Genomic DNA, 24,176 nt, shown 5'->3' on the forward strand with positions numbered 1-24,176 from the left:
CCTCTGTTAAATGGATGATTGTGTTTTCTCCTGTCTGCTGGATTTGCCAGTGGGGAATTGCTCACATTTTAACATATATTTATAGTGCCATTTGTTAGAGATGGATGAGTGCTCCTATTTGTTTCGTTTAGAATAAATAGTTAGGACTATATACCATATTCAATGTCTATGGGGAGTAATTTCACTTAGGGAATTTTTCCCCAGTTGCACATATTGGATCTGTTCAAGGATATTGACTGTCATGAAATCCTTGCCATGAGGGCAGAGATGAGGAGGGGGAACATCCTTGAAAGTCTCCAACACTAATGACTCATTTAATTTAAATGGCTGATTGGATAAACAACCAATTCCTGTGAAATTAAGAAGGTGGTAAGAGTTAATCCACACTTCAGTTTCCTAGATTTTTACTTGTAGGAGCACAAGCACAACAAAAAAAAGGTTAAGAACTGAAGGAGGTGTGAAATTTGAATAAATTGGGACGTTGTATTGTTTACTTGCCGTGTTAGTTTTTAACAATTATATTGACCGCGTTCTGTTCTGAATACCAATTCTGTGAAATATGCTGGAGACGTTAGAAAAAAATCTTTCATTTCATGGGTGGATCATTTACAAATCATTTGCCAAGGCCTTTTCCTGAAAGCACATTGCAATTTGGCAATTATTTGGGGGAAACAAGCAGCGTTCAGTTGATTTCAACCAAGTGTTCATGTGACCTACAGTCTTTTAAATCCATGCACAGCAGATCAGCTGAACATACAAAAATACAGGGGGGATTAGTCTCCAACAGGTAAAAGAGACAGACTTAAAAAAATAAATAAATAAATAAATCAATAGTGAATAAATACTTCTGGACTACAAATGTTTTAATGGCACAATCTGTATCAAAGAAAATGTTCTTAAAAATATCTACTGATGCATTATACCTGTATAAATCATAAATAATGAATTCCTGTACCTTTGACGCAATTAGGCATCAGGTACACTAGTGAAAATAGATGGATTCTACTAAATCTAGAGGGTTTCCATGGATTATTTATCTGTTAAATCACTGTTTACTAGTATCTATATACTGTTTACTATGTTAGCATCTATATTATAGTTACTTAGTATCTATATATTGTAGTTACTATGGGTAACAATCTGGGACCTGACCACATAATTTCATTCCATTTCATGCTTCTGTATGGCTGTGAATGACATATAAAAATTCGTGAATCCTTAGTTTCATAAAGGTTATATTATTCAGCATTTGTTTTTAAATACCAGAGAGCAATTCATTCAGCTTTTTTTTCCCATTTTGGAGGCTTTGTGGTTTGTGGCACAACTGAATTATTATGTACCTATTGTTTCTATTATCTTGACAATCCCATTTTAGCCAGTAAGCTAGTAACAGTAAATTCACTCCAGTTTAAAAGCACCAACGTCCTCCAAAATGATCGTACAGTTGAATGACCAGATCAGAAAGATGCTGTTTCAACCTGTACATCACAGTCATGGATTTAGTGCAGAGCTGCTACGCATTTGTTTTCACTCGTGTACCTAATGAACTGGCAAATATATACATACACACAGTTATAATACAATTTGCAGCATTCTCGTGCTACTTCTTACCATTTGATCTTTCTGCGTGGTGTCAGGACTGACCACAGACCATTCAATGTCAAGTTCTCCAGTGTCAGAAGGACTCTGTGTGTAGCTGCAGTCCAAAGTCACTGTCTCTCCCTCTGCCTTCTGGACGGTGTGCGGCCCTGTGGATGTCACCTGCATCGCTTGTGTACGTCTTAGCGCTGAGGAAATTCAAACAGAGGTCTTAAAATTAATTACAGACACACATTAGCCGTTCCTAATCCCCGCTTTTAATTTAGTCCTTGAATGACTCGTGTTGTCACACTTGCAGAGCCACAGCTCACAGTTACCATGCACACAGTTTTATGGGTGTTTGATATTGATTCAGGATCTTCTCTCAAGGGAACTCATGCTAAGAAATAACAAAACAGTTGCAGCCAAACACCACAAATACTGGAATCCAATAAAGAGCTTTTTAGAAGCAGTTATTTAAATGTACACAGCTGTTAGTTCAAAATAACCACCTCAGACATAGATTCTGTGTATGTATGTAGAGTATGTAACTCCCGGCAAAACAAACCTCAAATTGCTTTCTCCTGGTTCTGTCACAACGTGTTAAAGCTCAACGAGAGAAAGTAGTATCTGTAGTTGTTGCACTGCTGCTCCACAAGGAATGAACGCAATGAAAAACATCTTTGTCTACTTCGTTGGTCTGTAGACACACACTAAATCCCAAGGTAAAAAAAAAAAAAAGAAAAAGATTTCCACCGAGGTTTCTTTGTTTTTTTCAAAATATAAGTGCATGCATAATAAGAAAGCTACAATTAGACTTGAAATAGGAGTATGTAAGAGCAATAATTATGCTGATCACAGGTTCAAGTGTTCAGTTGGATTTTAGAATAACAGCCCTTAATGTTTTTACTTTATTTTTGTGCTCACCATTACTCCTCTAGACTGACAGTCAGAAAAGCATACATTTTCATATCACATTTTTTGTATAGAATAAAAAACACTTTTACAATATATGTTACTTTTTTATCGGGATTAAGACGTGCGTAGAGCCACACCCTGAAGGAAAAATAAAAGGAAAACCCCAAGTGAGCTCAAATCATTAGGGAGTCTACAGTCACCTCTAAACATAATCTGAACTCTCCATTGGACAGACCTGCGTGCACCATGGTAACGCAAGGAAGCTCACACTGACGCCTACTTCTCAGTAGCATTTTATAGCGAAGAGACATGAAGGTCTCGGTGATCGTTTCTGAAAAGGTGGCTTCGTTGAGTGAAATACAATTCAGCAGATAACAAAGGGAAAATTTACTGTGTGTGTTTTGTATTCTTACCCGTGCTCCAGAAAGTTGCCACGCATAACAGGATGACAGAGAACGACGATGGGTGGCTGAGGCCAAGAGATGTCCTCAGATGAGTGCAGCTTGGTGCGTACATATTGTTCCTGGTGGGAGAAAAAAAGCAATTGAGAGCAGTTTGTGAATATGCATATATAACAATATCATAACAAACGGTGCACTTAATTCACAAAATGTAATATACAGCTTAAATGATCTACTGTGTGATTACCTGAATGCAGATGCTACATCCACATGTCTGTTCAGGAGACAGAGAGAAAAGCAGCAGTGTGCAACCTACCTGGTGCTTTTGTTTAATCTTGAGCTCCTCCTCAACTTCTTCCTCATTAGCATGAAGCCTTCCGAATGGACAACGCCTACACCAGTTTTACCTGTTTCACAGAGGGTTTCCATGGTATCACTATTCACGTCTTAGTTGCTTTTAAAGTCCTGCAATCTTCCCAAAACACTTGGGACTTTTTTTAATCACCGAAAGTGTGACAACACTTTGTAAATGCTCTGAACTGAATGACAATGCAAAGCAATGTCTTTGTAAACAACTGAAACTGGAAGAGTAGGAAGTAGGAAAACCAAATTCTAATGAAGGTGAAATATGTGCAAGTGCAAATAAACAAGCTTTACAGATAGCCGGCAATGTGTACTTGCTCTGTCCGTTTTAACCTGTCTGCATATTTCTGTTTGTATCTGACTGAATTTAAAGAATTGACAAAAATAAGCGATCTCTCCCTTTCGGAAATACACAACAGTTGTACATTAATTTGTTGCATACACCACACACCACCTGAACACTTCTCATTTCAAACAATGCGGAAGAAAAAGAGATTACAAGGTTTCAAGTGACAAGAAACTGGCCAACTGGCAAGGTTTGTGTACATGTGTACCAGAAAATAAAGTTTATCTCTGCCATATCTAAAGGAACAGGCTTTATAAATGGGAAAGTATAGGATGTTCTTCTATAGACACAAAGAGAAAACAGATTAGATGCAGGATGAAGGGTTTTATCTGTTTTGTAGTTTTATATATACATCAAACACTTCTTTTAACATCTTTATGTGAGTTATCTCTGAGTCTACACATGGCTGGCCTCATTTTAAACAAATTATATATATATTAAAAAAAAAAATCCTCAAATGGAGTTGGGGATTTGGTCAGGATTAATGGTGTCCTCAATGCTGAGAAATACAGACAGATACTTATCCATCATGCAAAACCATTAGGGAGGCAGATGATTGGAAATTTATTCTGCAGCAGGACGAAGACCCCAAACATACAGCCAAGGTCATTAAGAAGTATTTTAAGCTTGAATAAGAACAAGAAGTGATGGCATTTGATTTAGATTTATATTCTGTTCACTGCATTTTGTTAATTGATGAAAATAAACTTGTAACACGTCCACTTTTGAAAGCATTCTTGGTTTTCAGCACTTTTTCTACAGCTGCTTAAAACTTTTGCACAGTACTGTATGTATATGAAATCCTCACTAGGGTCACAGGGGGCTGGAATCTATCCCAGCTGTCATCAGGCGTGAGGTGGGGTACACCCTGGACAAGTCACCATCTGTCACTACCTATCAATATTGAATCAACCGCCCATTTGATAACTCAGTATCTCTACTTGGACAAACTGCCTGAAACAACTGGCACGAAGCAGTCAGACAGTACCATTCTCCTGGTACCCGGATTTGTCCATCACTTGGTGATGTTTGGCTTGGGTGCAGCGGCTCAGCCATGGCAAACACTTTGGGCAATATAGTGTATCTCGCCATTCCTGCAACCACTGTTCTGTTACCGTTCTCAGTCATTGGGGACAAATAAGAAGAGGACGGCTCTCTTCAAGACATCGGCAACAAGTTAGTTTGTTTTAGTTGTTAAACTTGAAACAAAGTTGTTAAATGTATTCAGGTTGTTCTTGAATCTGTTGAAGGCGTTTAATAAACATGTTAAGTGCATATATATTCCCTTCTTTCTTGTGTCTGTTTGCTTATGCAAAAACAAACACAATTAACATAGATTAAAATGAATGACAGTTATCCATGGTTAATTGAGATTAATCCACAGCAACCCTGACAGCACTATTTATATATATTTCATAGCTAGCTGATAAAGCAGCAGCCAGGGACATCTTTTTCAAGACAGTGATTGAAAGAGTAAAAAAAGGTGCATTGAAATAATGTATTTTACTAGATAACAATTCAGTTTAAAAGATTTAAAATCATGACACTAGAACTGTTTTGAAAGTTTCCAAATTCTAATGGGCATCTAGACAAGTGCATCAAGGTCATTTTAGTAAAGACATAAACCAATCAGAAATAACAGTATGACCACTTCACTAATATCATTAATAGTTGTGACTCATCAGTGAATGGGCCTGGGCCTTCTGAGGATGTGCTGTGGTGTCTGAAAACATTGTTAGTGGGGGCCTTTGGGTTCTGTGGGTTGAGTGGGGGGACTCTGTGGATCAAGGGCTTGTTCCAGTCCATTCCATACATACTTGATCAGTTTGGGATCTAGTGAATTTGGAGGCCAGGTCAACACCTTGTGCTGTTTTTTTAAAATGTTTTTTAGTTGTTTTTGTGTGTGTTTGTGTCAGGCTGCATCCTGCTGGGGACGGCTGCTGTCATCAAGGAGTGCCATTGCTGTGCGGTGGGGGTGACTGGTCTGGTCTAGGTGGGTGGTACAAGATGGTCAATGTTATTTACTTCACCTGTCAGAGGTGATAATGTCATGCCTGATCGGTGTTACACAATTACAGTTACACACCTAAACACAAAACCAGATGCAGCTTATTCTTCCACAGTAGGCATCTGGTAAGGAGGGGGACAGAAGGCTCATTTATCAACTATATTAACATGTCCATGTCATGATTTGATCTCTGGCACCTTGGCCACATGCCGTGTCCTTGATGACACTGAACCTAAAAATGCCCCCCAGTAGGTCCATTTTAAATATTTATTTATTATTTATTTATTAATTAGGGCATTTACCGAGGAAATTATCACAGAAAACAGTTGGTTTGCCAGTGTAAGGCTGCAGTGAATTCTCATCTCAACAATGCAATCCACAAATAATCTCTCAATAGCATCAGTTTCTCTTCTTTGAGTGACAAATACAGAACCCATCCCTCACAAAATATCTATCTAATCTAACCTTCTTGTGTGAAGAGCTAATTCCACAGAACATTGGAGCTAGTGACTGTAGTCTTTGCACCAATGTTTCGTTCACATGTTTCGTCCAAGACAAAGGCATATTATTATATACAAAGGCAGTTTATCCTCAGCTGGACCCTCTCATTAGTGTCAGTTTAGTGTGTCTGGCCTTATAATCCCCACAAAGTGTAAGGCTGTTACACCTCTCTTTAGCTGCATCATACTTTCTGTTTGCACTGTTGTCATACATCCAAATACTCATTTATATATTTTTGGGTTTTTGTTGACAGACTTAACTGTTAACAAAGTTGGAGGAAACCAAATGTTGGAGAAAAAAGAAACTAATTATTGCAGGTGAGTATCTGGCTGTTAACAGACATTAGTTGTCATAAAAAGCAAAATCTTCCTAACAAGTCCAGTATTGATTTTTGGATACACCATGACCTGGATGACTGAGAATCTTCACATAAATAAAGACAGCTTCATTCATTGTTCTTAAAAAAAATCTAGCTAAACAGGACATTTATATTAGTCAGGTGGACCAAACCCTCATCTCATCTTCCATACCACTTAATCCTCACTAGGGTCACGAGGGTTGCTGGAGCCTATCCCAGCTGGCATCGGGCAAGAGGCAGGGTGCACCCTGGAGAGGTCGCCAGCCTATCACAGGGCTAACACAGAGACAAACAACCATTCACACTAACACGCACACCTAGGGTCAATTTAGGTTCACCAATCAGCCGAACGAGTATGTCTTTGGCGTGGGAGGAAACCGGAGTACCAGGAAAAAACCCACGCGGACACAGGGAGAACATGCAAACTCCACCCAGAAAGGCCCGAGCTGGACTCGAACCCGCACCTTCTCGCTGGGAGGCATCAGTGCCAACCGCTGAGTCTGGACCAAACCCTTGATATTTCTTTCCGCAATATCAAGGACATTAACCTGGACATTCTTTCGACTAGCATCAGCGCCGTCCCTAACCCTGATAGTTTTTCCACCCCCTAAGAATTAGTACTCCACTACAACCACATTCTTCAGAACCTCCTGGACAATCTCGGCCCACTTAAAACCAGATCTGTCACCTTCACCCGCTCCGCTCCATGGCTCACCCCAGCCCTCAGACAACTCAAATCAAAAAGTCGCCAACTGGACCGCCTCTACAATAAGACTGGTCTCACTGTACACAAGGACATTTACCACAACTATATTCTCCACTACAAGAACTGTATCTCACAAGCCACCTACTACTCTGGTTTAATCGGTGCAAATGAAGGAAACTCAAAGACTCTGTTCTTACTTGTCAGCAAGCTCACTGATCGCCCTGACTTTCTCCCCCCACAGATGTATTCCACTGCCTTCTGTAACACCCTTCTATTGTTTTTCACTGCTAAAATCCACAATATCCAACAACTTGCACCTAGCTCCTCTTACAATCCACCTTCCTTACCTCTCCCTTTATCAATCACTCACAGTATTTGTTTTGCCATCAGTCTCTGATATTACTCATATGATTAAAAAATCCAAACCATCCACCTGCCAGTTAGACCCCTCCCAACCTCTCTTGCCCCTCACATCACGCACATAATCCACTCTTCCCTCACTACTAGTCTTGTTCCGTTACTCCTCAAAACAGCTGTTGACACCCCAATACTCAAGAAACGTGGTGCAGATATGAATGACCTCAACAACTTCCGTCCAATCTCCAATCTTCCATTTCTCTCCAAGATACTTGAAAAAAACATTGCTTCCCAGCTCCACTCACACCTATCTCACAATAATCTTTTTGAACAATTCAAGTCTGGTTTTCGCTCTCTCCACATCACTGAAACAGCACTCCTCAAAATCACCAATGATCTTCTCCTGGCAGCTGATTCTGGTCTCCAATCCATTCTCATCCTTCTTGACTTGAGTTCGGCACTACACTCCCCTAAATTAGTTCAAATCCTACCTCTCCAGCCGCTCTTAGTTCATTCAACTAAGCTCCTTCACATCACAACCTCTCCCACTAACCTCAGGTGTGCCCCAGGGCTCAGTCCTGGGGCTCCTACTATTCATCATTTACCTACTCCCTCTAGGTCACATCTTCTGGAAACATTGTATTACCTTCCACTGCTACGCAGATGACACCCAGCTCCATATCTCTACCAAATCGGACTCCACCCTCCCACCTACCTCGCTCACCGACTGCCTCCTCGAAATCAAATCCTGGTTTTCATCCAACTTCCTCAAATTACACATTAACAAGACAGAAATCATACTTGTTGGCTCCAAATCCATCTTGTCCAAATCTCCCAGTTTCACCCTATCCACTGACAACTGTTTCATTTCTCCCTCCCCCCAGGTCAAGAGCCTTGGCGTCATCCTTGACAGCTCACTTTACTTTTCTTCCCACATCAGCAACATAACCCGGTCAGCTTACTTCCATCTATCGCCTCCACCCCTCCCTTACCCCTCTCTCCAGACTTGCCTATTCTACTTGATTCACTGCACTTGTTTTTATCTTACTGTATTTTTTATGATGCTTTTATGCTGTGTTTTTTGCACAATTTTTTTATGAGACGTTTTCTGTTCGTATTCATTTTACTGTCAGGCAGCCTTGAGTGCCATGAAAGGCGCCCTACAAATAAAATTTATTATCATTATTATTCTGTTTTATACCTGACTGAAGGAAATAAGCATTTTGCAAACTTGGAACCATATCTTAAAATGAACATACCAGTCTGTTTTTTTGTAATTTGAGATTAATTAGCAGCTCAATCTCACACGCTGTCTGTAACCAATGGTTATTTTTTAAGTTTCTTATGAATACATGGTCAGTTTTACAAACCAGTGTGGAAAAATAATGGTAAAATCTAAATAAATATCCAAAATGAAAATAAAAATAACTGGCATAAATAACCTTCTGGCATGTTGCACAGAAAAGTTGCATAGAAAAAATATGAACACGAACAACTCTGTCTCCCTCCAAAGTGCCAAAGAACTGGTAAGTAAAGACAGACTTTAAATAAAATTAAATTCTATATGTGGTATAAAATAAATGGTCAGTAGCCTTGGTAGTCTGACAAACTGTTATTATTATCATAATTACATTACGATAATATATTTTCTTGCAAAACTGTCTTACCATGTCAGAACTGTCGATGTAACATTAGTGATTAAATATTAAGCGGTTGCAGATGTTTTGTTTGCAGCCTTTAGACTTTGTTGAGCACCTGTTTTGACAGCTAACAGTAGCTAACTTTAGCCCTCTTTCGGAAGTTTAGTGTCAACATCATTTTTTTTTTTCGTTTAACTTCATCTTACATAGAAAGTAATACGCTCCGTCTCTCCCAGCACGGTGACAGGGGTCACATCCACCGTCATAGCTGCTTATGTTCCACTGGATGCTCAAGTTAAACTTAACAAACTTCGTGTGGCCATTAGTATCAAGTTGTGGCCAGCGGGGACAGACTCTTTACTCCAGGGCAGGTTTCAACACAGACTGTTGCTTTTCTGGCCACCTGTGGGTCTCACATTGGCATTGACATTTATGCCTCATCTGTTATGGATTACATTTACCAAAGAGTTTTGGTAAATCTGCATGGGTCCTTAATGAACTGAGCTCAATTGGTTTCCTTCTCCTTCCTCAGTTTCAGAGATCTTCCTGCCCTTCTCAGTCTGCAGTTACCCTTGAAGTGCGCTGATCAGATTATTTATGCCCTCCTGTTCTTCAGCACTTGCTGTTTTGAACTGCTTATTGAGAGTTTTGATCCCCCTCCTCAATTTCAATATCTCTCTCGCCCTCCTGTTTGGCTGATTTCCAGGGATTTCCAGAATTTTCTGCTGCTTCTTTCTTCTGTGCCAAAGCTTTCATGGTAAAGATGATTGTTGTCATGCTGTTGATTTTTAAGAACTCTGTCTAGGTCGTCATCTAGTTGGTTCCATGCAGTGCTGTTGATTGCTTGGGGCCATTTCACTCTTTCTGTTGTAGGGTGTGTGCCTGAGGTAGTATTATGAGAGTCCCTCCTATGGTTTTGGGATGGAGCAGGCGCTGAGAGGTCTCCTAAGCTGTGGGGTGCTTCCTGACTGGTGATCTCCTGCATCTCACTTAGTGTCTCCACTATGTGCTGCGTCTGCTTATTCCCTTATCCACATTTTGTCCTGGATTGATGTATTTTAAGTCCCAGTATCGCAAAGCTTGCCGCAATGGTACTCTGCTTCTAACATGTTCCCTGTAAGTGTAGGTGAGCCATCTCGTTATCCTCTTGTTTTTTGTAGCCGTAACCATTGCACCCGTCCCATTGAGTCTCTCATCAAAAGTGTAAAAATGCCAGAAAGGTAAGTAGGAACTTCGTAATATAACATGTATTCAAGTTCATAATAAATGACAAAAATAAGCAAATTGGCAATGACAACTTGGGTAAATAAAAAAAAAAAAAAAAAAACACGAGGCCATTTATAAATTAGCTGGCAGTGAAGGGGTGGATGGCGGCATTGTCCCAACATCTTGCTGTCACCCAGAAGGCTCGAGTTTGTGTCATGTGTTGGATCTATAACTTTTTTTTTCACGTAGTTGATTTGTTATCCCCTTTTTGAATTATACCTTTTATTTTCAGTTGCTGTTTGATTAGTTTTAGACAATTACACTACATGGTAAGATAAAAATAGGGAAACTACACTTTTAGAGGTTCTCATCCAAGCTTCTTTAGTTCTAAAAGACTTGTGGAAAGTTAGTGTTTAAATAGGAACATCTATGAGTGTCAAGCATTAAAATCTCAAATGACTAGGGTGTGTTGTGTTCTGTTGTAGCTTGTGTGCAATGACAATAAAAGCTCTTCTTCTATAAGCACAGTTAACCTACTGGTATTCCAAACATATTGCTTTTTAACAATTAACGGAACAACAAAAGACAACAACAAACCGAATAACAACGCCACTACTTAATTAATCATTCAAAATAAATATTTGTTTATGTTTTGCAGTATTATTTGTTACGAATACACAAAACATTGCATCTAACACTGAAACTGAGTAAACATTAAAAGCTTCTCTTGGCTTTATTTAAACAGCCGATTATCAGCCAAGGAAGGGAGAGAGCGTGGGAGAGAGGGGGAGGAGCGAGAGAGAGAGAGAGAGAGAGAGAGAGGAGGAGAAGAGAGAGATCCTTCGATCACAACAGGAAGTTAGAAACTTGTTATTGCTGCCGCAGCTGAATCTCTGCCAAGTAGGTGACAAGCTCCGTTATTCTCCGTTCCAAAGTGCACGGTTACGAAAGCAACCCAGGCTTTGCAAAGTAACTTGACTGATAAAGAACAAAAGTGGAATACGAGCTGGATTTGTCTTTGACTCTTCGGTTCACCAGCACTCAAGGAGTTTACACTAAATAGACAGACCTGTAGGTTTGACTATGACGGCAGAAACTTGGGATGTTGTTATTGTTGGCGCTGGACTGTCTGGACTGAGTGCAGCTCATTTGCTCCAGAAACGAGATCCCAAGATGAAAATACTGATCCTGGAAGGAAAAGGTATGCAAGATTGTTGAGCTTTCATGACTGAAAGCAATTGTAACTTGAAATGTATAGGCCTAACTATTTTTGTGTGCATTCTAATGTTATGCAACTTTATGTTGTTTTTTTACGTTAATTCTTGTTGAAACAGTACTGCTGCCAATCCTGACTAGGTTCCCCCTATAAAAGAGATCTTTCATTTCAGTGGAACACATGTAAAAAAAATATAAATATATATATATATATGTTTTCTAAATGACTGTCCTGATCAAAACTTATCTGGTGTGCCGTTTAGATCGTGTGGGAGGTCGCACAGTAACCTCTGAAATACCAGCAGCCAATGGTGTTGATCGCTGGGACTTTGGAGGCCAGTGGGTCGGAAGGTAACGTCAATTAAACTTATATTAAGTCAGTAATATTTAATTGACAGAAACAGAAAACCTCTCTCATGACTGTGTGATACTGAAAATCATGTACCAGTGGAAATACAGCAGTGACACAGTGAACAAGACACAAATCTTTAATCAGTGACTATAAAGCAAGCAAAGACCTTCAATGGAATCACAGAAAGTGCAAAAAGGTCTCTTACTGTCAAACGGCCTGATCATAGTGGTTACTGCTAAATGTAGATGGAGGAATTATTTACTGAGAGGCAAACTGAGGATTAAGAGTATTGATGTTTATCACACAAACAGCTAAGATACATAAACCGATCAGCCACAACATTAAAACCTACTTCCTGATACTTTATAGGTTCTCTTGTGTCTCTAAAACAGTTGTAACACATTAGAGAATTAATGTGGTGGTGTCTGGTAACAGAAAGGGAGTTCACATTACTTGTCCAATCAGCTTCCATGGTGTCCATTTACAATTGTTTACATACCACTGGCACCTTTGTGTCCAGTCTTTCCTTTTCATAACGTACTGCCAGTCTTCCACAGAACGTCTTGTATTTCAAGTTCCGGCAGATATTTTTTTTTAATGTATTATATCTGAACTAAAACCCTGTTTGACTTGAACTCTAAGAAACAAGATCCTATCTACACATTGGAGCAGTCATTTTTCCACCCCAAACAGAAACACTTGGAGGACAGGGACAAAACAGTCAGTAAAGGACAACTACAAACATGGGAGGTTACGTGTGCGTGCTGTGTTGTGTGGGCACGTAGTGAATCTGGTGAAGGTATATGTATGTGAAGGAGGAAAAGAGATGTGGATAAAGTGCATAAATAAATGCATGAAAGAAACAAAATATAAAGAAAGAATATTGCTCATTTGTCATAAATACAGAGGTTAGGCCTGTCAAGGTAACTATTTTGCTGGACATTTTATTTCAGTTATGTAATGATAATATGGCATAATAAAAAAGAACACCCTTTCAAAAACAATAAATAAACTTTTATTTCTCAAGAGTAACACTGTGACATTGTAACTGTAATGTCAAGAACTTTTAAATATCCTCAATAAATAAACCAAACAAAAGAAATAATAAAAATAAAATGGACTGTCAGGAAAGGGTTGCATTTGTTTTGTAATGTAGCTAACTCCACTCCCTGTGAGCACACACTATTTGGGGCTGTTTGGTTTGTATCCACTTTGTCGACCAAACGCCTCAGTGATTGTTGGATGAATTGGCTTACTTCGTTGCCACTACTTTTAAACCAATACAACAAATTGGGCTCACCTTGCTCATTCGGTTTAAATCTGAAATGTTCTCACACTGGGGCTGTGGCATTCGGGGGGTTGGACTTGGACCTGCGGAAATCGATGACCATTTCCTTGGTCTTGGTGGTGTTCAGCTGCAAGTGGTTCCTGGAACTCCACTCCACAATGGCAGTGTCATCCGAGTACTTCTGTACGTGGCAGGAACCAGGGTGGTACTGGAAGTCCGACGTGTACAGGGTGAAGCGGAACAGTGCCAGCACCGACCCATGTGGGGCCCCTGTGCTGATTATGGCTGTCTCCAAGACCCCATTCTGCAATCTGTGGCCGCTCATTCAGATAGTCCATAATCCAGGAGGTGAGGAAGAGGTCCACCCCCCATCCATCTTATTGTGTTGAAAGGCACTAGAGAAGTCAAAGAACCAAGAGGTGAAGGCGCTCCATCTGCTCCTGGTGGGTGCGCAGTAGCTGCTGATGAAGGTGGAGTTGGAGTTGAGGGGGAGGGGTGGACAAATCAAACCGTGGAAATTCACATTGACGTTTACAAGTTAACAGGGAATAAGGAATAAGGACTATGTTTCTACTATTATTTCCTGTACCACTTATGGGGAAATTCTTTCATTGCATTCCTTACTAAAGCAGTTTGTACACTGGGAGCAGTGGGCTGCTGAAGGCACCTCAGCAGTGGACAAAAGGGGATGCAAACCTGTATCCATATGGTCTTAAAGCTGCTTCTCTATCCATTCTCTATCCCCCACAACTAGTTCTGTACTTCACGACTTCCAGTAAACAGACAGCAACTAAAAAAATTGTCATATTGTTCAAGATTAAGACACTCCAGACAGTTCCATGGCGACATCTTACCACATTTCAAAAATTATTATCTGTAATCAAGGACTCATTCACTTAAGCCACATTGTAGTCTCAAGCCCACTTCTACAAACTCTGGATACCCCATCTACTTAAAGTGAGACCACAACGTAATCAATCCTGCAATACTTTAGAAAAACTAAATAATCTACTTTCTTCTTTAGCACCCAAACCCACATCTTTGAGCTCATAAAAGAGCTAGGCTTAGAAGTCTACACGCAATTCAACACTGGCAAGAAGGTGCTTCAGATGGGTGGGCCGACGTCCAAAGTTCGCACCTATAAGACCAGCATCCCTGCTCTATCCCCACTGGTGCTAATGGACCTCACACAGCTCCTATGGAAGGTGAGACTATGGCCATTAAGACCTGCCTTCTCCAATGTTTAAAAGCATATGACCAGCTAAGCAACTACAATTCTCGGACAACAAGTACAAAGATGAGGAAGAGTTTAATATCTTGTTTACTTGTGCATGCGTAAGAATACGATGACATTCTCACCACTCTGGCAACGTCAACAGGATTCAACAGGATATATTAATGTTATTTTGCTGTGTATTTTTTTTGAACAAATGGCACAAGAGCACATTTAGCACATTACACATGTACATTAAAAACATCCAGTCCAGGATAAATGATTAGAGCAGCAGCGGGAGTCAAAATGTGCTGGAAGTTGCACTTGGAAAAAATAAAATAAAAATGATATTTGCGAGCCTTCAGTTATTTTTTTGTTGTTATCTGTATCAATGGGATACTTTTGGTTCACAGTGGTAAATCATTCGTGGGTGTGGGTGTGATGATTGTACTCTGCACACAGATAGACAGACTGTCTGCAACAGTATGTGTCCAGGACCCTTCAAAGACTCCCAATGCCGTGGAACTGGACAGCATGACCCTGCACTCATACTTTCAGCAGCATGCTTGGACAGCAGGTCAGTTTAAACTGTAACCTCCTCACCTCCTCCATCATTATCGGGAGAGATTTTTTGACATGGTGCTGGTCAGGTCCTGTTCACACCTATAGTTACAGCGGTCCTCTTCTGGAAAAAAGAAAAAAAAGAAGAGAAAGGACACTTGACGCATATTAATGCGTGTGTGTGAACTAACCCAGAGTAACTCACATCTAGTCTTCAAATGGGAAAAACAAAAATGTGATATAATAGACTATGAGGAGTGATAAAGTTACGATGCATGCCTCTGGGAATCTTGTCCGTCTAATCCAAGTGTCCTGACAGTCAATAGGCTGATTTGAGGTTATAGTGTGTCTGTGGATGGGCGTCTTGGCTAAGAACCATATTGGCATTTGAAGATATAGTTGAATATGTAGATACAGTTATCCACTCAGTAACTACATTTATTTTAATGAAATTACCCACTTGCACTTCCACACTGATTAATTGCAGACTTAAAAGCCATCTATATTTGACAAGATGATAACAGAAATGAAGATCATCAGCTCCTGGGAATGGTAATTCCTCACATGGCAGCACAATTTCTAGATAATATGCTTGATGGCTGACTTGGTACAACTTCTGTTACAGAACTGAAAGAGCAAATGGAACTGTGCAGCAGGTCCGTTTTTGGCATGGAGCCATCCCAGATGTCCTTGCTGTTTTTTCTCATGTATGCTGAAGCAGCTGGAGGACTACTGGCACTTCTGGAGAGCACTCCAGGTTCTGCTCAGGAGTTCAAGATAAAGGTGCCTGCTCGTATCAAAGGCCTGCTGCATGTTGTGGACTGCTTTTTGATAGATTTCTTCTTTACCTCAATTAAACTCAGCATTTATCCCTTCAGCACAGTCCGCACATCTCATTCCATGTCTCAGCAAACACACTGTCCTTTCTTTGTCCTCCAAAAAATTGACTGGAACCCATTTTAACACTTGAAGCTGTGGTCTTGTATTGGATTTTTCAACTTTTCTATGTCCTCCCTCAGCTTGAAAGTTATGACTACACACAGAATACTTTCCATCTCTACATACTGGTAAAGAGTAAAAAGATTAAAAAATAAATAAATAAAATAAAAAAGGTCCTGCAGGCCAAAAAAGCCCATAAAGCGAATAGTTAAACAAGGCATTTAGGAAAATGGTGAGAAAGCTTTTTTTTTTTCTTTTATTTGACCACAGCTGTTTTCTGATGGTGGCTTTCCAGCTACAGGACACAATTCTCATTTATTTATTTATTTTTCTTCATTCTTTCATCCATTGCTACATTGCAGATTAATACTAAACACATTGAAACCATCAGTGAACACATATGGAATGATGTAGTAACGTAAAGTGTTTTATATTTTAGATTCTTCAACATGGCCACCTATTGCTTCGGTAACAGCTTTGCACATTCTTGGCATTCTCTCACTCAGCTTCATGAGGTAGTCACTTGGGATAGTGTTTGGTCTTGAAGAAGTGTTGGGCGCTTGTTGACTGCTGTTCCTCAATCTGCAGTTCTGCCTATCCTTTACCGTCTCAACTGGGTTTGGGTTGTGTGATTGTGGAGGCCAGGCAACTCTATCACTCTCTTTCTTGGTCAAATGTCCATGCATGTAGCCACGCTGAAGAAATCACAGTTTTACAGTGTGACCAGCAAAGCACCTCCACACCATCACACCCTGCCCTCCATACTTCACGGTGGGAACAACACATGTAGAAACCATCCACTCACTTTTTCTGCATCTAGCAAAAACATGGCAGGCTGAACACAAAATCCCCTAAGACCAAGTTCTTGAAATGTTCCATAGTGACAGACCTCCGTGTTTAGAATAATGGACTCTTTTTCTGTAGAGATTTTCTGTACACAATTGTCAACCTTATATTTACACAACAAAAGTGATGCTTAAAGGCAAGAAATACCACTAATTCACTCAACAAGATACACCTGTTAACTGGGGATGCACCGATAGATCGGCTGAACATCAGGAATGGGCGATATTCGCCTCATTAATTACCATCGGCCAAAAAAAGATGACATGACCGATGGCAGTGGTCGATGCATAAGCATTGCACTGAAGAGTGGCCCTTTCTCTCTCCCTTTTTTTGCAATTGTCAGAGAGAAAGATTCGCGATATGCAGTTTGCGATACATGTGCCAGTTTATTTATGGGAGGCATTACTGTAAGAAAGCATTTTAACACAGCAAGCCTCATGGCTGAACCAAAAAAGGACGAATGAAGAAAGTTCAAACCATCGCCAGTAAGACTCAAGGCGTTGTTATAGTACTGTAGGACAGAGCTACGCATGTAGAAGCCGGTGAGTCATTTATACTTGTGCGCTCATTTGTCTGGCTCGCTCTGTAAAAACGCCACCCAAACACCAGTCTGAACTTGCAGGAAAAAAAACTGCCTGCAGACAGCCAAAGCAAAAATAATTGTAATGTTTTATTCTGTTAGAAAAATACAGGAGGTTAAGGATAACCCTGATTAAATTTGTGCTCATTGGGATGTTAGGATGAAGAGATGGAAGACTTAAAAACAGTTCAATAATGTCTAAATCACAAAGAAAAAAAATTTGCATTGCCCAAATTGTTATTTTATTTTAACATCAGTATCGGTATCGGCACAGAATTTCACCATCGGTGCATCCCGAACTGTTAACTGAAAAACATTTTGGGTGACTACCTCATGAAGCTAGCAGAGAGAATAACAGAGTACAAAGCTTTCATCAAAGCAAAAGATGGTCGGTTTGAAGTGTCTAAAAACACATTTTGGTTTGCTCAACACTTTTGTATTCACTACATCAGTCATGGGGACTAATGTAGTTTTGATGTCTTCAGTATTGGTCTGCACTGAATGAGAAAGTTTGTCCAGACCTTTGACCGGTACGGTTGTAAGCATGCCAACACCACAGTTGAGGTAAAGGACTCTAGGACACTGTACCTACTGAAAACTGTTCACAATGAGTTTTGCATATGAACGAGAGTTTTACACATGATAACGCAAATGAAAGGCAAATATAAATGAAATATCTGTAGGGGCCAATTCCAAGTGCTCTGCTCAGGCTAATTTATATTGTGATATCTCTCTCTCCACAGGGAGGCACCCAACAGCTTTCGGAGTGTCTGGCAGAACGTGTTGGGTGGAAGAATGTCCGTCTGGGTTCTGCTGTGACGGCCATATGGCAGGTAGAGTACAGTAGCAGCTCACTCAGGGATTGATGAGGCGCGACACAGAGATAACAGCTTCCTCAGTGGGGAAACAAGCCGTCTCCTGTGAAGGCACTGTCTGTTTCACCTGAATGCCTCCTCTATCCACAGTTGAGGCCAAGAAGGCACAGTGTCCCCTTAAGGGCAGCGCTCCTCATCAACTTAATGTGTATTTTTTTATGGTCCACATCAATTTATATCAATATCAGAGGATATGATATAAAAGTTGACTGCCGATGAATAAATAACATTGGATTACAGATCTTAAACCAGCTAAATAAAGTATTGCGTCAGTAAGGGGATCATATTTAGAACAGTCTGGCAAATAGGCAACTACAATTAAATTAAATATCTTTGGGTTTGCACTTCTGGTTCGCACTTTTACACAAGCAATCAAAAAATGTCTCCCTGAGACTGGGGAAATGTGAAGGATATTTGCCAAGCTTTTCCGACACATAGTATACAGTAGCCTGTCGAATGTGAACATTGGCTGATTTTCACAGATTTTGTGAAAATGAATTTAATCTATGTGGATTTCAGACAGCAAAGTAGGGAGCACCACAGAAAACTATGATGGATATATGTTTTCCTGTAAACTTGATGAATCAGTAAAAGCACCGAAAATATATTAATGGGTGATGAAACTTGTTATTTGCAGTACGACAATTTATACTATAAATTATATTGTTACTGAAAAAATAATTTACTTTCAGTTTCACTTGCTATGACAAGAGTAACAATGCAAAAAAAAAGGGGGGAAAAAATGAGGAGGATGTGTTTTCTATACCCACTTATCATGTACAGAGCAACTGGAAGCTATAGCATTATACTGACATGCACTGAGTGAGAGGCATGGCACACCCTTGACATTTTTCCTGTCTATCAAAGTGCTAAGACATATTGACGGACAAACACATTCACACTGACATTCACAGCCATGGGCAATTTAGAGTTTCCAGTTCACCTAAGCTGAAGCAGAGCAGAGAGAGCAAACGCACCCCGACACAAGGAGAACATCCAGTCTAACACAGCTGTCCCAGTTGGCGAGCTTGGGTTCACACCCAGGGCCTTCTTGCCCGAGAGGCAACAGTGCACACACAAATCAAAAAACACACCTGTTTGTGAAGGACTTGACTAACAGGACCTCATCTATATTTTGCAGAACGACTGTGAAATCTTGAGGAGCTTAAGCAGACTTAATTTGCAGTCCTGACCTTGTAAAAAATAAATGTCTGAAGTTTAAAATTGAGGGTTGTCACAGTGGTGCAGATACATTGACCAGGCATAACATTATGACCACTGACAGTGGATGTGAATAACACTGATTATCTCTTCATCGTGGCACCTGTTGGTGGGTGGGATATAACAGGCAGTAAGCGAACAGTTTGTTCTCAAAGTCGATGTGTTATGAGCAATAAATATGGAGCAAGATTCGGGGTGGGCATCGATAAGCGCTTCTTTTAAAGAACTGGTTCCAACTGGTTCAATTCATTGACAGCATTAGCCTTCATGCTTATCAATTGCGATACTTTTCATGCCAAATCTTTACATCCTGGTCCAGATGGTGGTGGTAATGCACCTAAAAGTTTTTGTTTGCCAACGGCCATAAAACGAAAGAAGAAGAAGAATCTTTACTCGAAGCACGTCATTCACATCACGTGACGACAAGGAAGACACGATGGCAGGGAGACTGAAACGATCCACAGTGTGGTTTCACTTCACCAGAAGGGACTGTAACACATGCTCATTTTATCTATAATAGCTTTTCAAAAACTCTCCTTGAGTTTTTTCCCCCCCACACACACAATAGCACACAATTGAGGCGCCTCAATAACAACTGTAAACACAACAGAGAAGAGCATGGTAAGGGCAAGTTTGGCACATCAGCAAATATATCAAATGACAAATAAAAGAGACAGGCCTTAGTTATTACAGATAAGAGTAATGTTACTCTTTACATCAAACTAAAGTAGCCTGTGAACAAAGAAATACAAATAAAGTAAAAACACAGAAATACTGGGTTCCTCTGATGCATAGTTATGGAGTTCATTTTTTAGTTTTGTAAAAACTACTATGACCTAGGACTGGCCAATTAATGGAATTTTGATCGCAATTTCGATTTTGGCTTCTCACGATCATAAAAACACTGTATTAAAAGAAAAACGATTATTGTGCTGTGCGGCGTGTACAGCAAGTTCCTGTGCTGTAAAAGCACCGTGAACGCACCTCCCAGAGTGCTGCAAGCGTGTGACGTGTGTGGATCAATTGTGGAACGAGCGATTGGCAGAAAGTCAGCCTGAGCCTCTAGTTGAAAAGAAAGGTAGGACAACTTCGGTCATTTGGAGACATTTTGAATTCAAATTGTCAAATTGGACGTGGAGCAGAAGAAGATTGTTTGCGAAGTTTGTCGTGCTGTCGTGTCTGCACCCCAATGAACATGACAAATTTAATTAACCATTTAAAGTTCTGCCATAAAGTAGTCTATGACAAAGTATTGAAGGAGCAAAAGACCCAAAAAAAGTGCGTCCACTTAAGCCACCGCCACAACACAGTCCTCCATTGAGGACACTCTTTCCAATGACACTCCATATCCCACTGGCTCACGGCGGCAGCGACAGATAACGGAGGCTGTGACATTTATGCTAGGAAAAATTATATTTAAAGTTGAGTTTTGGTGATTCAATAAATACTTTTCTTTTTAAATTGATGAATAATTATGTTTATTAATCGTGATTTCAATATCAGTCAAAATAATGGTGATTATTATTTTTTCAAGAATTGTCCAGCCCTACTATGACTAAGCAATTTCCCTTGTGGATCATTAAAGTCTGTCTAAGTCTAATCTCTGCTAACACTGACAAAGGCTAAAATCACATCCCATGAGGTGTATTATATCTGATGACAATATCTGATTCCATATCTTCAACATTTTCTTAACAGAAAGACTTATCAGAATGTATTGCTTTCCATTACTTGACAATGTCCACGACCAACCCAAAGAACATCTAGATAAAATACAAATAACTCACACTGTCACCTTTGTGCGACTTGCAACCAGGTCCACAAGTCCATCTGAATGCATGATAAGCTGACATAAAACACTGCTTAAAATATCATTGTTTGCTTACAATCTTGTTTCTGGCAGTTGGCCATGACTTTTGGTCATGAAAGACCCATCAGCGAGATATGTTTGGTTGTGACCAACATGTAATCTGTCATGTGACTCAACCAAGAAACAGAAAAGGGCATTTAAGGGCACATAGGACTAGTTTTAGCTGGGGACCTCCAGTAATTTGTAATAATTGTGGAGGTCATCTGTGATCTTGACCCTGTGCCAACTGGACATGTATGTAATTTGTAAATTTAAAATTACATAGCAAATTACTTAACCTATTTCTCTAACACTGAGGTCCTGTTCTAAAACATATGCAGAGCAAACCAGGAGCTCTGTGACTGGGGGAAGGGTGTTATGTTTTTCTCTTGTTACTGAAGAATTATGAAGGACAGTCTATAAATTGAAGGTTGGAGTGCTGTTGGGATGGAAAGTCGTGATGTTGCTGACTCATTAATAGAAAAAAGCTCAAAAACATCAGAGGAACGCATGTGCAGAGTAACTAAAGCTGGCAAAAAGTGTAACGGTGTAAAATTTCCTCTAATATGTAGTGGAGTGAAGGTATCAGAAAACATCATAACCAGTGAGAGTGAATTTAAGGAAAACAAACTCTGCTTATCCCCTGTGAATGTGCCACACGAAAAACACAGACATGGGGTTGCAATTTCTAAATCACACGACATCCCCAGGTAAAAATCCTGTGTGAAGATCCTACTGGACCCCCAGAATAACAACAGAACTAAAAATGGACATGAGTTTATATTTGAGAATATGAAAAAAAGCAAATAAGGGCTTGCTACAGTGACAGCCAACTATAGTAAGTGACGAATGAGTGACGGGAAATTTCACAAATTTCGTAGATTACCCAGTTTCCCAAGTTGATGATATTTGGTGAGTTACTTGTAATGTCTCCAGTCAGTTGGTACAAAATTTGTTGAAAATCACTCCTCAAATTACACTTCCATAAGGCTCTACCATACCAAACCAGATTGATTTTACTAGAAAATCTGTGCAACTTGCCTATTAAATAAATCTGTATTTGTGTTTATATTCCTGAACAGGATGCTGAGTGGGCCAAAGTGACGACTACCTCCGACACCTTCTCATGCAGAGCTGTGATCGTCACCTGCCCCCCTCATTTGGCAGGTCAGTGTACGTTCTACCTCTGTCAACCCGCTAAATGAAATTCCCACTGATGCAGAAGGCAAATACCCTCCTCTCTCATCATGTCTGTCAAATGTGGCAAGCTGTGCACCCATGCAGATAAATCTATGATTTCCCCAAATCTGTTTTGGCTCTGGGGTGTGGCAGTCACTTTGGCTGAAGTTCATTCTGTTTGAGGATGGGCCCTGGGCTCGGGAATAGCCTGGATTGTATTTTGAACGAGAGCAACATTTAATGCCGAGACTTTAACTGGGGGGCTAATGTGACATTGGCTATGGCAGATGTGCGAAGTTGAAAGTGGCAAACACATCATTACCATCTCTGCAATCAAGCTATCAAGATGAGAGTAATATGGACCCAAGCAGTTAAATGTCCAATAAACACTAAATTCAACGGCATGCTGTGTTGAAAATGAACTTCAATTAAATTAACAACATACAGTTTGAGGAAAACGTATTTGAAGCCTGAGAAGAACTCCCATGCGATGTAGGTTTTCCTCATAAGGGCATAGAAATTGTGGGTCCCTTGTGTCTGGATTTAATCTTTACCTTTGATTGTTGGTTAAGAGGTGCACTACGACAGTAGTGGGTGCTGGTGAATTTTAGACTGGAATCAGGCTTGGTTTTGCTGAATCTAACACTCGAGCTTATTCTTGGTCTGTGCCTATTTGACGTAAGCTGGCAACACATCTGTCACTCAAAGCCTCATACTCGGAGCCATGGACTACGGCCAGGATTCCTTAATGAGACAGGTTTGAGAGCAGTGTTGAATTATGCAGTATGGTTTGCTCTGGCTCATATGCCACAGTATCACACTTTGGCCTTAGAGCGTAGGGAGGTTTACAGGGATTCTCAAAAGCCAAAGTCAGACAGCCAGTGATTGAGTAGTAACCTCTTTAAAGGAAACAGGGATAAATAAAGAGATAATTGCTCCTTAAAGTGATCCAACACGTTTGCTTTTAATTGTAAGTGTGGAAACCTAAGCAGCTTCCAAATTTCCCTTGGACACATGTGCAGTGTTCACTCTACCCCTGTGATAATTTTTTTTTTGTTGTTATTAAAGATATTATTATGGAAATTTCTAATCAATCCTCAAGTGACTTGATTTTAAATTAATCACCGGTCAGCTAGATAAATAACTAAAGAAAACAGAATACTTTCAAGTTCCGCAGGGTGCCTGGCATCAAAAGACGTGCCACTGAATTCTAGCACATCAAGCAATGCTGCATATGAGTTGCGTTTTGCCTAATATATTGTGTTTGTTCCTGTTCTTGGCTCCTGGATTTATCTTTCTATTTATCCATCCATCTTTTATAATGAGTTCCGTCAGTTTTCTTTTGCTTTTTGTTACCTCTTCTCTGTGATTTATGAACTGTTCGGTCTCTCTGCATTTTGAGATTGCAATGCATGAAAAGGATCCACACGGAAATGATAAATTTTAAACGGATGCGTTGACTTTGGGGGTTCTTGGCAATGTCAGATGTTTAAGTTTGTTAAATAAGCTGCCGTGTTAATTAATTCTGAGACAATGTCATGAAAATACTGAGTAACCTTTCACAGCGTGTATTTGAAGTAAAATGTAATTAGACATATTGTCTAGGATTCAGCAATAGTTACAGAGACAGCTACGCAGATGCTAAATTAGTTTCAAAGTGTTTTTCTGCCTCTCGT

The 24,176-nt window shown here is 40.0% G+C and overlaps 2 protein-coding genes across 3 annotated transcripts in view; one reads left to right on the forward strand and one right to left on the reverse strand.

Annotated features, from left to right (window-relative positions):
- vsig8a (V-set and immunoglobulin domain containing 8a) overlaps window positions 1-24,176 on the reverse strand; it is a 64,858-nt gene that overhangs the window by 11,422 nt on the left and 29,260 nt on the right. The window contains exons 2-4 of one of the 2 annotated variants that reach the window (XM_047569565.1): window positions 3,214-3,304; window positions 2,910-3,019; window positions 1,612-1,787 (exon numbers count right to left, since the gene is read on the reverse strand). In XM_047569565.1, coding sequence (XP_047425521.1) covers window positions 1,612-1,787; window positions 2,910-3,019; window positions 3,214-3,304 — 377 coding nt within the window. The other variant, XM_047569566.1, reaches the window with a different exon arrangement.
- Window positions 11,242-24,176, forward strand: part of si:ch211-127i16.2 (probable flavin-containing monoamine oxidase A) — a 37,709-nt gene continuing 24,774 nt past the window's right edge. The window contains exons 1-7 of the mRNA XM_047569564.1: window positions 11,242-11,583; window positions 11,861-11,948; window positions 14,262-14,442; window positions 14,913-15,027; window positions 15,637-15,794; window positions 18,120-18,209; window positions 22,404-22,488. Coding sequence (XP_047425520.1) covers window positions 11,466-11,583; window positions 11,861-11,948; window positions 14,262-14,442; window positions 14,913-15,027; window positions 15,637-15,794; window positions 18,120-18,209; window positions 22,404-22,488 — 835 coding nt within the window. The 5' untranslated portion in view covers window positions 11,242-11,465. The remainder of the gene's footprint in view (window positions 11,584-11,860; window positions 11,949-14,261; window positions 14,443-14,912; window positions 15,028-15,636; window positions 15,795-18,119; window positions 18,210-22,403; window positions 22,489-24,176) is intronic.

The sequence above is a fragment of the Mugil cephalus genome, chromosome 19, assembly GCF_022458985.1.
Source record: "Mugil cephalus isolate CIBA_MC_2020 chromosome 19, CIBA_Mcephalus_1.1, whole genome shotgun sequence".
Classification (NCBI taxonomy): Eukaryota; Metazoa; Chordata; class Actinopteri; order Mugiliformes; family Mugilidae; genus Mugil; species Mugil cephalus.